General features: G+C 43.8%; 1 protein-coding gene across 6 annotated transcripts in view; it reads right to left on the reverse strand.

Moving 5' to 3' along the window:
• The window catches only part of erbb4 (erb-b2 receptor tyrosine kinase 4), a 798,196-nt gene that overhangs the window by 230,178 nt on the left and 554,243 nt on the right, over positions 1-13,775 (reverse strand). For all 6 annotated transcript variants that reach the window (XM_033024309.1, XM_033024312.1, XM_033024311.1 and 3 more), the window contains exons 8-11: positions 11,225-11,338; positions 8,871-8,997; positions 4,720-4,793; positions 1,072-1,162 (exon numbers count right to left, since the gene is read on the reverse strand). In XM_033024309.1, the coding sequence (XP_032880200.1) occupies positions 1,072-1,162; positions 4,720-4,793; positions 8,871-8,997; positions 11,225-11,338 (406 nt within the window). The remainder of the gene's footprint in view (positions 1-1,071; positions 1,163-4,719; positions 4,794-8,870; positions 8,998-11,224; positions 11,339-13,775) is intronic.

Raw genomic sequence — 13,775 nt, forward strand, 5'->3', positions numbered from 1 at the left:
CCACTGCCTAACTTTAATTGAAGGACCATTTCCTGCTCTATCTCATGTGTTTCTGAGCCAACAAATCTGTAGGATTCTTTGCAACAGCCCACCCACCCTCACCACAAACCCCTCCAAAACATCCTCCTTTCCCCCCTTCACTTAAAAACTCATGGCATCAGCTAACCAATCACTTCCTGAGTTATTTCCATGGTGAGGTTCCCAGTGGCTGAGATGTTGCTGTGTATTACTGATAACATGTAGGGTAGCCCAGGGTAATGTCTGCCCCAAGCACTGAACCACCCCATGGATTCTTTGGAACGTGCAAAGGATTCAGAGTGTGGCACTGACTACAGGATATTGGTACAGTATGGGTGATCTCTGAAATAAAAAATAGTGCACTTTCTATTTGATTTCCTAAGGGAGATGAAGGTGCCTCAATTTTGTATGCGAGTCAGAAATAACAATGAGTCGACCTCACCCAAAGGAATTGAATATACATCAACCCATAAAATGCCTGTGGCTACTTTAACTTTATGGGCTGTTTGGTGTTGAAACATTATTGAAAAAGCTCTATGCTGTATCAAAACACAAACTGTTGATACTGACAATAAACATAAAAAATAGAGCAGATGCTTGAGACCTGAGACAAAAGCAGTAAATTCTAGAAACATTCAGCAGGCCAGGCAGTAACTGCGGGGAGAGAAATGGGGGTCACTGTTTCAGGTCGGGAACTCTCACTAGTTATGAGTAAGGTTTTTTCAATGGAGGAGAAATACAAGACAGCTGTCCCGAATGTACTATAGCTTGACAAATTCTAAGCGGTGGACATTTATTTTAGTTTCCTGCTAAAATATATGTTCAGCATCATTGTCCACATTTCATATCCAACTACTGAGTATTGGGCTGGGATTTCATGTGAATAAGGATGACTTTGTTCATGTGGTAACAATTTTTATGGTCATTTTAAACAGATGAATAGATTTATTGAACTCAATTAACTCAATAATAGAACGGGATTAAAGCACACTTTGGGATTGCTTAGCCCAGTAATACCCAGAAATTTATATAATTAACAAATATCTTGCTTACCTGTACAGACTTCGGCCTCCTATTGTTACCAGATTAGCAAACACGTTGAAGTCCGTCATATTTCTTGGCCATGACTGAATATTCAAAAAACCTTGTGAGAAAATCCCATCAAAAAGCAAAATCATTGCATTGTTCAGGAGATATTGTTCCTCGACTAGGCAGCACCAATAAAATTTAGTATTTGGCATATCTCTTCTACTTTCCCTCCAAGTATTTCTGCTTACAATTCACTATCTTGTCGATAACAGAGTCACAGTGTTGACGACAGCAGATGGATTAGAAGTCAGTGGAGTTCAGTGATACAAGACTTGAAAAGTGTCTGGAAATGTGAATAGGTGTCAGAGCCATTGCAAGCTCAGTGAATATATAAATTGCTGCAGCAGTTGGGGAAGGCAATTCCCCTTTGTGTTGCCACATACATCTGAGCGGTGGATTATGGTGCATTGTTCCTACATTCCCATCCATACTGTATGTCTCAAAGAAAATCAATGAAGCGAAGGGCGTTTTACAGTTGTGCTGAACAGAACCACTGGATGTTGCACTGTCGAGGGAGGTTAATCCAGCCCATTGTGCTACTGCAAAGATCCATCCAATCACCCCCACCCCCCCCCCCCCCCCCTCCCCAGTCTCTCCCAGTGACCCACAGATTATTATGTTTCAAGTGTCTGTACAACTCTCTTTTGAAAATTAGAACTTAATCTGATTTCCTCATCTTTTCTGGGAGTGAATCAAAGATCATCTCTAACTAGTGGAAATGAATGATTTCCATGTTTGGCTAAGTTTGACAGCAGTTTGATTCTCTGTTTTCCTGTTACTGGCCCATCAGTTTTGCTTACCAACACTCTTAAGTCAATTGCAGGTAAACATGCAGAGGGGATACAATTACATCTCCCAGACATAGTGAATTTATTCTCTAAGGCGTGTTCCTGACCTGAGAATATTTAGTGCTATTGAGCAATTTGAACAAAACCCCAACTGTTCACAATTAATTACATATGCACTCTGCCCACATGACATTGCCTTTCCTTTTAAGGAGTTGGGTCTGTCCAGATATTCATAAGGGCAACTGGTAGCCCCATAATTGGGAAGTGCACATAACTGATACATTTTGATTTTTTTTGTTGAGAATTTCCTAATGAAAATAATGCAATGTCATTCAAGCCCCACTTATAATGTTCAGCATTCTCCAACCCCCTTAAGGTGGTGTGCTATTCCCAGATTAGGAACCAGCTCCTGCTGCACTTGTGTCAAAGAGGTATGTTTCTGTGGTTGCATAAAAGTGAAAGGGCTTGAAGTGTCAAGAGTCAAGAGTGTGTAATTGTTATATGTACAGAAACAGAACAATGACATTCTTATTTGCAGCAGCATAACAGTCTGTAAAAAGAGTACTAATTAGAAAACATCATAAAAAACAATCAAAAATAATGTCAATTAATTTTAAGAAATGAGTACAAAACAAAGCCTGAATTCCCGTGTGCAACCAAGACGGTTTGAAGTTCAACATTTTGTTGGTGTTTGCACTTTAAGGGCCTGTCCCACTTGGCCGTCATTTACGCGACAGGCCGGTAGTGACTGACGCGCGACGATCGCGCGTCATCATACGTCCGCACAGCCGTCAGGAGAGCGTGACGTCATTTGAAGATAGACACCAAATGCAGGAGTAACTCAGCGGGACCGGCAGCATCTCTGGAGAGAAGGAATGGATGATGTTCGGGTCGAGATTCTTCTTCATTCTGAAGAAGGGTCTCGACACGAAACGTCACCCATTGCTTCTCTCCAGAGATGCTGCCGGTCCCGCTGAGTTACTCCTGCATTTTGTGTCTATCTCCAATCGTCTTGGCCCCGCTCTGGGAGTAGGAGTGGGGGCAGATCCGGATCCGCAACGGCCGTGAGCCCCAGGTCGAGCTCGGCGATCGTTTGCCTGCTTCTGCTGCTGTTGGAGGTGAGACGTTGCGCCGCGCCAGAGTCTTGGGCCTGTCCCACTTTGGCCATCAGTTACGTGACAGGGCGGTGACGTGCGAAGATTTCGTGCAGGATGAAGTCCACACTCCTCCACACCACTCCATGCGCCCGTCCCTCGCTTCCCACGCACTACCCACACGCTAGCAGGTCGCGTAAATGGCGCGCGAATGACAGCCAAGTGGGACAGGCCCTTTAGACTTTAGAAATACAGGGCAGAAACGGGCTCTTTGGCCCACTGAGACCCTGCTGACCAGTGATCACCTCATACACTAACACTATCCTACACAACAGAGACAATTTTACAATTTTATCAAAGCCAATTAACCAGCAAACCTGTAGGTTTTTGGAGTGTGGGAGGAAACCTGAGCATCCAGAGAAAACCTGCAAGGTCACAGGGAGACAGACAGCACCACGTGTACAGACAGCATCCATGGTCAGGTTCGAACCCGGATCTCTGGTGCTATAAGTCTACTGCTGCGCCATTGTGCTGCCTTTTGTAGTGTTCAATAGCCTGATGTTTGTTGGGAAGAAGCTATTGTTGGGAAGAAGCTTTTTTTTTACAATAGGTGCAGGAGTAGGCCATTCGGCCCTTCGAGCCAACACTGCCACTCAATGTGATCATGGCTAATCATCCCCAATCAGTACCCCGTTCCTGCCTTCTCCCCATATCCCCTGACTCCACTATATTTAAGAGCCTCTCTCTTGGAAGTATCCAGAGAACCAGCCTCTATCGCCCTCTGAGGCAGAGAATTCCACAGACTCACAACTTTCTGTGAGAAAAAGTGTTTCCTTGTCTCTGTTCTAAATGGTCCCCTTACCCCTTATTCTTAAACTGTGGCCCCTGGTTCTGGACTCCCCCAACATCGGGAACATGTTTCCTGCCTCTAGCGTGTCCAAACCCTTAACAATCTTATATGTTTCAATAAGGTCTCCTCTCATCCTTCTAAACTCCAGAGTGTACAAGCCCAGCTGCTCCATTCTCTCAGCATAAGACAGTCCCGCCATCCCGGGAATTAACCTTGTAAACCTCTATAGCAAGAATGTCCTTCCTCAAATTAGGGGACCAAAACTGCACACAATACTCCAGGTGTGGTCTCACTAGGGCTCTGTACAACTGCAGAAGGACCTCTTTGGTCCTATACTCGACTCCTCTTGTTATACAGGCCAACATGCCATTCGCTTTCTTCACTGCCTGCTCTACCTGCATGCTTACTTTCATAGACTGATGAACAAGGACCCCCAGATCCCGTTGTACTTCCCTTTTTCCAAAATTGACGCCATTTAGATAGGAGATCACGTTTTTCAGACTTGAACGCGAAAACTTGGTCAGGCAGAATAGCACACACCATTTTCTCGCAGCAAAGGAGATGTGTAAACTTAATAGCATTGATCAAGGGAGTAGCGCTCAAATACATAGATCTAATGGAAAAATAAAGAATCCAGAAAATGTGGGATCATCAAGCAAATGACCCATGCATCCATACGGTTGTTGACTGGTTATTAAAGAAGGACTCAGAAGTTGCAAAATCAATGGACTAAACAAACAATTAGATGCTTTCCCAATATATTGAGGACAATATTGACCTGATGGGGTTCATCAAGAAAAACATGACTTTTTCTGGTAAATGGTGCTTCACTGCATCACAAAGTGCTCTGAAAGTCTATAAATTGCTATGTTTCCACTACCTGTAATCTCTCGGACTGTCCGGAAGACATTCAGTTTATCTGGATCCAAAGCCTCGATATTATGATAGGGGTCCCTGGAAAGAAAAAAATAGAAAGAACAGTGATTTCAGTGAATGCACTCTGAAAGCACCAGGATAGATTAGCTTTCAAATATCCCAGAAATGTGTGAGCTGTTACACTATTGGCCACTGTAGTGTGGCAGTGAGTGGTAGAATCTGCTGGAGAGTTGATGGGAATGTGGGGAGAATAATATAGGTTGGGATAAGGTTGCGATAGCAAAAAGATGCCTGATGGTTCGCGTGGAATGAAGAACCTGTTTCCCTGCTGCAATGTGACTCTAATTTTGTCACGTTCCTGTGGAGCCATCTCGGGTATAGTCTTAGAGATGTCCATTATTCACCGCCCATTCAAAATAAATGCTTGTTCTTCAAAAATGTACTTATTTAGTGCTCCTTCCTCTGTAGAACACCATGCTGTCAACAAAGACGTGACACCAAGCCACAGGGGAGACATTGGACCAATTTGTGCTGCCGTTTCAGTGGAGAGTCCTTCAGCAGGGCACTGTGTATGGGTCAGAGCACTGCTGACTTTCATACCAGCTCACAAGGCAGCAAACAAGGCAAAATGTGCTAGAGGTGTCCAGTGCATCCCACCTCTCAATCCTGATCTTTCCCATACACTGGCAAATTGAGTCTAAGGACAGCTCTTTGAAAAGCTCTTTGAAAGGCTGGATACACTTCCCTTCTGGTCCCTCACCTAAACCTCAGCGACTTCACTGGTGCCACTGACTGAAAGGGATAAGCTACTTGAGAGTAAATGGTTTGTCATATATTTGTCGTTTCAATTACTATTAATATTTTAATTAATTTAAATGAGCTATGTTTGTTTGTAAATAGTTCTATTATCCTCCCTCCCTTGTGCCATATCTCACTCCCTTGTGCCATTTGGTGCTTTGGGAGCCCAATTGTGTAAGATAAACCCTTCTTCACACTGCCAGTGAATACATCATGTGATTCAACCTCCCTTGACATGCATCCTTCACAACAGTGGGCTCAGGCCTGATCATCTCTTGTGCATTTCTGCAAAGTTAAGAATCAACATTCATTAAACTATTCAAAACGCCTATTGCTGGAGGTTGTTGAGTTTTAGCCAATCTCCAAATGTAGCATAATGTCCAGATTACCAGGTGGCAAACTACTTCAATGCTTGTCCTGGTTCCAGTATTGTAAGATACAGGGGAATTTTAAAGCGATTTCACAGTCAAGCAATTGTCCTCAACAGCCAACCTGCTAGATTTGAAACATATTCACTGGAAACATCTCAAGCACTTTTGTTAATTATTTCTATTGTGCATTTCAGTACATTCAGAACGCTTGTAAAAAAGTAATCAATAGCTTTGAATGTTCAGACAGCCCTTGATAGAAGCCTTTGCCACCTGAAAACATGCAATTTCAATGAGAATGTGGTAGAGAATGGGCTTTTAACTTACATCGTGGTTGTACTTGAGATTGCTTTGTCGTTATTGAAGGAAATAAAGGCGGTTGTGCTGCTGTGTATCGACCATTCCTGATGTGTGTCTAAGAGCTGAAGCACGAGTCAATAAGGGGACACCAACTCTGCTCAGTTGGCAGTGTTTCAACCACTGTCAGAAAGTCACAGCCTCAGCCCTGGTTGTACCATTAGCTCAGTACTGAAGGGGAGCTCATTGCTATACCTCTCCCAGTTCCTTTCCCTCTTACCCCAAATTTGTTTATGATCAGGTGGAGTTCATGGACATGTTAGATAGTATAGGTTAAAGGAAATAAATGGAGAAATGGCAGTACCCAGAGGGTTGGCATAGATTCAATAGTCCAAATAGCCTCCTCCAAGACAATACGAAGAAAGGAATGATAAAACTCCTTATCAAACATTCAGAAAGCTACTGAGAAAGACCCTTTTACTAAAAAGAAAGTTAAGTCTTCACAAATGTGTGGATTAATACAACCTCCATTGTTCCTGTGCCATAATTATACCCATCATGCCAAGCTATTGCCATATGGTAAACAAAAGAGATACTGATTGACTGGGGTTGAATTATTCCCAAATTATTATCTCTGGATTGTAAATCTGTAACTCTCTCAACAGGCCAAGAATTATGTATACTGTATCTCACAAACGCCAGGAAATAATTGTCCCTTACATCCCGGGCCTGGTGGCTGGAGACTGAGGTTTGTCAGAGTTAATTTAAAACCTGCGCCTTCAACTACTTAAAATGTTGCTGAATTAAATTATCCCTGACTTGTCGATCTAACAGTTCTACTTTAATTTCCTGGCCAAATAGAAAAATGAAGCTAATGGGGGCTGATTTACTTTTTGTTTTACAATTATTTAGGATAGAGGACAGGATTCAGAAAGCTTCAATACTGCAATGAAAGGCTCTGGCTTTGGGGAGTTGACTTGGATTAGGTGATGCGGTGCCTAATCTGGGGCACGGCATGAAATGAGTTCCGCCTGCCTAACACTGGACATTCAGGGCATAATTTTACTCAGTCAAGAGTTCCAGTTTGAGTTGACCAGCTCTAAATGTAAAAGGGATTGAGTCATTGACTCATAGAGAATGGAAACAAACTCGCTGAGCACTTGCTGACCATCAAGAACATGGATAGGAAAGGTTTATGGGTCAAAAGCAGACAAATGTGACTAGTTTATATGGGCATCTTGGTCAGCATGGATAAATTGGGCTGAAGGGCTTGTTTCCATACTGTATGACTCTATGACTATAAGTACTTTTTTATATTCATAACATTTTGTCCTTATTACATTCCCATCAATTCCCCAGATTTTACCATTCAACTGGAGTCAACTGACAGAAACCAATAAACCTACCAGATTACATCCTACACCGCCATGTTGAGTATCGACAAATGTTTCCTGGAGCTTCACCTCCAATCAGAAGAACTAAAAGTATCATACAGCAACAGCAGCACTGCTTTGAACAGCTTCTGAAATCCGGCTCCATTTAAATCCATGGAGCCAAACTACCTGAGTAAGTTGTGGGATCTTGTCATATGATGTAAGGTTGGGTCAATGTAGCCTCTTGAGTTTAGAAGATTGAAAGGGGATTTTACTTAAACATAGGAAGTTCTGATAAGGCTCTACAATGTAGGAGGGTGTCACTGCTTAATTGTTAGAAGGAAATAGGTAAAGTTCTCAACATAAAATAGTAATGAAACTGAGGATCAGTCATGTATTAAAAAGGTGGAGGTGATTGGAAGGCTCAAAAGGCCTACTTCTGCATTTATTTCCTTCCTATGTTTTCTAACTTCAGAAATACATTGCCAAGTGCCAATGCTTTTCTATACAGTAAGTTTAGTCCAAATTTTCTAGGCATTTAAACATCTGGACTACAACACAGTCACCATGTGAATAACATGCGGAGTGCCTTTAGGTGCATACAAACAGGAGTGCACCATTTTGCAAGATGGTTACATATTCTGCACCCTTGAAGCCGATGCCCAACCAGTAAAAATAGCTGCCCTCCATCCATTGGCCAAGATTGTGTTGGGGGACTGGATTCAGGTATTCATTCCTGGACACTGGCACTCAAATGGATATCATGAAATCCACCAAAGCCTACTGTTACTAGAGCCCACCTAACATTTCCACTCACTAGCAATTTCCTGGTGCCAAAGGGAGATTATTCCTAGAGCCACCACAGGAATGAGGACAAGAAGCCAGGCACGGAAGTGAGACATTAATCAGATTAAGCAAAACAACAGCTGATTAAACAGCCGATGACACTGCTCACCCACTTTACCCTCTGTCACAGATTCCTTTCCAGTGAATTTGAAAGATCTGACCACCAACATCTTTTGTGATCGATTCTTTACTTCACGAGTCATTCACTGCAAATGTTATCTCTGCTTCTTTCTCCACAGATGCTGCCTGATTTGCTGAGAATTCCCAGCATTCTGTTTTTATTTCTGACACTCAGCATGTGCAGTTTTCTGTACTTCTCACATTTAGCTGTGACCCACAGTGACTCCTGCTCAACAACTGCCTTGCGTTTTGCACCTTTCAAGTCAGCTTTGCCTCAAATTGTTGGGATTTTTGTTAATAGTTTCTGTCTTATGCTGAACATTGGTGACCCCTACAATGATGTCTGTGCTCACCCCTCGATGCCGGTTATGAGGAAAATTAGGTTCCCATTGATCTTGGTGCAGTTTGTGAACTTTCCGATATTACTCGAATCAACAGTTTTCGCCAACTGTAAACTTCCAGTTCCAATGCCATCACAAGCTGTGAACGGAAATCAAGAAGGATGTGTTAATGGTTCAGTGTTGTACACACTGTTCACTGGTATGGCAACTACTCTGTCCAAGATTGCAATAAAATGCAGAGAGTTGTGATGAAGTCCAGTCCCACAGACAAACTAGCTTTCCCTCCATCGACTCCATCTATACATCACACTGCCTCAGGAAAGCAGACAACACCCCTCTGGATTTTCTTAGTACTGGAGGTTGGGATAGAACCTGGGTCTCTGGAGCTGCAAAGTAACAGCTCCACTTGCCACCCACTGATGGGTATCTCCAAAATCCTAATGTTTAAGTTATTATGTTTATATTCATAATTTCCTTCTAGTTCCCTCCAGATTTCCTGCCTTATTTTCACGTTAGGGTTATGATTCTGTACGAGCAGGGCTCCCAGGCTATTGTTCAAGCTGTCAAATGTCTAAATTGAAGCATTTTACTTCATTCTTCTTCTCTGCTAATTTGACATTTCCTGTCCTTGGCATTTTCCCCTTCTTTTAGTGTCTCCAAAAGTCAATTTTTTGCAAAAAAGCTTAGGTATCCTTCATATCTACACTAAGATTCTTCACGTCATCCAATCGGCTGTGGATCTCCACGTCATGTGCTGGCCATTCACTGGTTGCTCTCGGAAGCAGGAACCTTGGTCCAGTTTTCACCTCCTTTGCCCAGACGTACGGTCACCAATTCCACCACTCTGTTACCTCAATTAGGTTAAACTGCCTTAAACATGAGATGGGCTGATCACTTTGACTTGCTCATACCCAGCACAATATTTAACTTAATTTATCGATCCACCTTTGGGTTAGCTCCAGGTTTTCTTATCACTGTGCCTGTTCATCAGTGCACATACTTGCAAGGTGCACTAGCAATTAATGAGTGGCTCACTGCTTAGTACAACCTCGCTTGCCATTCCAACCCTTTCAAATTAGTGTCACAAGACCAATTTATCATCGCCACTAATGTCCTGGGTGAGAGTCCTGACATTTGGGAAGAGTGAGGACTGAAGCTTATAAGATCCGGAGGGAGCATGTCAGTGTAGATGTTTCCACTAATTGGAGAGATCAAATGAGGACCCATGGTTACAAGATTGAGGCCGGTCATCCAAAACTGAGATGGGTAGGAATTTCCCCATGCAGAGGATGTTGAATCTCTGGAATTCTCTACCTCAGAGAGTAGCGGAGGCACAGTCACATAAGGTATTCAAAGTAGAGGTACATACATAATTGAAACCTCAGGGAACTGAGGGCCTTTCAATCTGGCACAGAAGGGGACATGGAAGAGAACAGCCATGATTCAGACTGAACGGTGGGACAGGCTTGTGAGGCTAAGTGGCCTGCACCTGCTCTTATTTTCCCGTGTTCTTGTGACCACCTATGTCAGTGTTCTGAGCTCTGACTTTTGGGGACCACTGAGGTTAGAGGTGGGGTTAACACACGGATGACTGAATTCTTCATAGAACAGGCACAAGGAATGGCTCAGTTTGGTGGCTCCTGAACCTTATGTACCCTGACAGGGAGTGAGTGGTTTCAAGAAAAATGAGTTGGATTTTAAATGGATTTTTAAAGGGAATGGCTCTTACCAATTTGAACAGAAGCACGATAGAAACCATCCTATTTGGATGCATCACAGCTTGGTTTGGAAACAGTTCTGCCCAAGACCACAATAAATTGTAGGAATTGTGAATGCACCCAAATCAGCTTTCCACCCTCCACCAACTTCATCTATATGACACTGCCTCGGAAAAATACTGCCCAACATAATCAAGGGCCACTTACACTCCAGTCATTCTCTCTTCACCACCTCCTATCGGGCAGATGGTACAAATGGCTAAAAGCATGTACTACCAGACTCAACTTTCACCATTGTTATTAGACTCTTCAACAGATCTCAAATGCTTAGGATGAATTCTCAATCCTACAATATTACATATTTTCTTAATCTGCACATTTTCTGTAGCTATATTCTGCACTCTGATAATTTTCTCTTGTGCAATACCTGATGTCTTCATGTATGATATGATTTGCCTGGATACATGCAAAACAAAGCTTTTCACAGTATCACAGTACACACAACGATAATAAACTAATAACCAATAGCTGCAATTTCAGGCTTTCATAATTTTTACAGAAGCCTCAGAAGGAGATGAAAGTGAAGGTGCATTGGCACTCTCTGGTGGAGGGATAGGGCAGGAGGAGCTACAGCAAAATGGACCTTACCTTTTGGACAAATGTCGGTGCAAGGCTTGCACACTTTGATTCCATTCTCTTCCACTTCCATCTTGTTGCTTGGGCATGCTCGTACGCAGGAGCTGTGATCCACCACAAAGTTATCTGTAAGGGGGAAATGAGTGTTTCCAGCTGTTGAAACCCATCACTCAACAAATTCAGTGAAGGTACAAGATTGCCAACACTGACTGAAAGCCAGGGGACAGCACCCAATGCTACTGAAGCTGCACACAAGGAAGGGCTCTGCCTACCACCTGCTTTGTACACCTGTCCTGAGTACATTCAGCATCGTGCTTTGGCTGTCAGCTCCATCGCCAATACATTAGCCAAGTTCGACAGGGCATTGTAGTGTAAACTGGGAGAAGCCCTTCATGCTACATTTTCTACCCCCTTGCTACGTATGTATTTTGAGCTAATTTATTGTAGAATATTAGCCTATTGGATGTGAATGTAGATGGCACGGTTAATAGGTTTGCAAATGACACTAAAACTGGTGATACAGTGGGCAGTGAAGAAGGTTACCTAAAGGGTCTTGATCAACTGGGCCAATGGGCTGAGGAATGGCAGATGGAATTCAATTCAGATAAATGCAAGGTATGGCATTTTGGAATGCCAAACCAGGTCAGGACTTACACAATTGGGCCATGAGGAGTATTGTAGAACAGACAGAACTTGAGGTGCTGATAGATAGTTCAATTAAGCTGGTGACACAGGTAGGGAGATATTTGACACGCTTATCTTCATTAGTCAGAGTACTGATTACAGAAAATGTTTGTTATAGGTGTACAAGATGTTAGTAAGGCCACAATTAGAGTATTGTGTATAGTTCTGGTCACCCTGCTATGAGAAGGATGTCAAAAATGATTTATGAGGATGCTACTGGTTCTGAAGGGTTTGAGTAAGCTGGGCTAATTTACCCTGAAGTGTGGAGGCTGAGGGGTGACCTTATGTAGAGGTATATATATATTCATGTGCATAGCTGAGGTGAATGAACATCTTTCCCCCAGAGTATGGTATCAAAAGCTAGAGGGCATAGGTTTAAGTTGAAAGGGCAAAAGTTTAAAAGGGACTTTTAAAACGGTTAAAAGGTTAAAAGGGTTAACTTTTTCACACAGAGGGTAGTGCATATATGGAATGAGCTGCACGGAGAAGGGGTTGAGGTGGGTACAAATATGACATTTATAAGACACTGGGTCAGGTACCTGGATAGGACGTTTTAAAAGAATATTAGCCAGGCAGGCAAATGGCTCTAACACAGGTAGGTCAGTATGTCACCAATACAATACAATACCATTTATTTCTCATTTGAACCCCATTGAGGTTCAAACGAAATGTTGTTTCTGCAGTCATACACACAAGAAAGAACCAAGACACAACACAATTTACACAAACATCCATCACAGCGCATCTCCTCCTCACTGTGATGGAAGGCAAAGACTTATCTCTCCCCTGCACTCCCCATTCCCCTCCCGATGTCAGAGTCAAAGCCCCCGACGGGCGATGGTAATTGTCCCACGGCCATTTACGCCGCGCCGGGTGATGCAAGGCCGCGCTCCGGGTCTTGTTGTTGGAGCCCCCGGCGTGCGCTAGCAAAGTCCCGCAGCCATTCCAAGCGGCGCCGGGCGATGATGTAAGGCCCCGCTCCAGGTACTCTTCAACCCCGCAACTCAGGCGGGTGAAGTCGCCATTGCGGAAGCCCCGAAAAGCGGTCTCCCAGCAGGGACCCGCGGGCTCCCGGTGTTACTGTCCACCAGACCTGCGGTAAGCATCCGAATCTCCGGGGTCAGGTCGCAGCCGAGCGCCACCACAGCTCCACCCGCTCCGAACTCGGCCAGCTCCATGATGGTGAGTAGGTCCGCAGGCTCCGCGACTGGAGCCCCAGGTCGTTCCTGCTGGAGGCCGCTCCACGGTGCTCGGCCCCAACGACAACGGAGACCCGACAGAGAAAAGGTCGGGTTCTACGTGCAGGGGATAGATTTTAAAAGTTTCCCCCACCCCCGCCTCCCACACACATACCCACGCGCATACACAAAAAAAAACACAAAAAAAACTACATTCAAACGAGACAAAAAATAATAAAAAGACAGACGGACTGCAGAGGCCGCTGCGACGTGAGCCGCGCCGCCCACCGGATAACTAAACTAGCAATTTGGTCAGTATGGTCAAGTTGGGCCAATGGGGGTGTCTCTGTGCTGTACAGTTCAATGACTCTTTGATGGCCATTAACACTAATCCCATCCTACTATTCCCACCATTCACCCCCCACCCCCAACTCCTCACCAGTTTCTACCACTCAACTCCCCAGTAAGGGCAATTTATACTACTTAATTAATCTACCAAATTGCATGTCTTTTGGGATGTGGGAGGAAATTGGAACACCCAGAGGAAATCGATGGCATCACAGAAAGAATGTACACATTTTGCACAGACAGCACCTCGGGTCTGGACGGAACTTGGGTCAATGGAACTGTGAGGCAGCAGCTCTACCAGCTGTGCACTGCATAGCCCTTTCAAACAACCACACAGTAATACAAGCTTTCAC

This window comes from Amblyraja radiata, chromosome 7 (genome assembly GCF_010909765.2).
Source record: "Amblyraja radiata isolate CabotCenter1 chromosome 7, sAmbRad1.1.pri, whole genome shotgun sequence".
In the NCBI taxonomy this organism is placed as follows: domain Eukaryota; kingdom Metazoa; phylum Chordata; class Chondrichthyes; order Rajiformes; family Rajidae; genus Amblyraja; species Amblyraja radiata.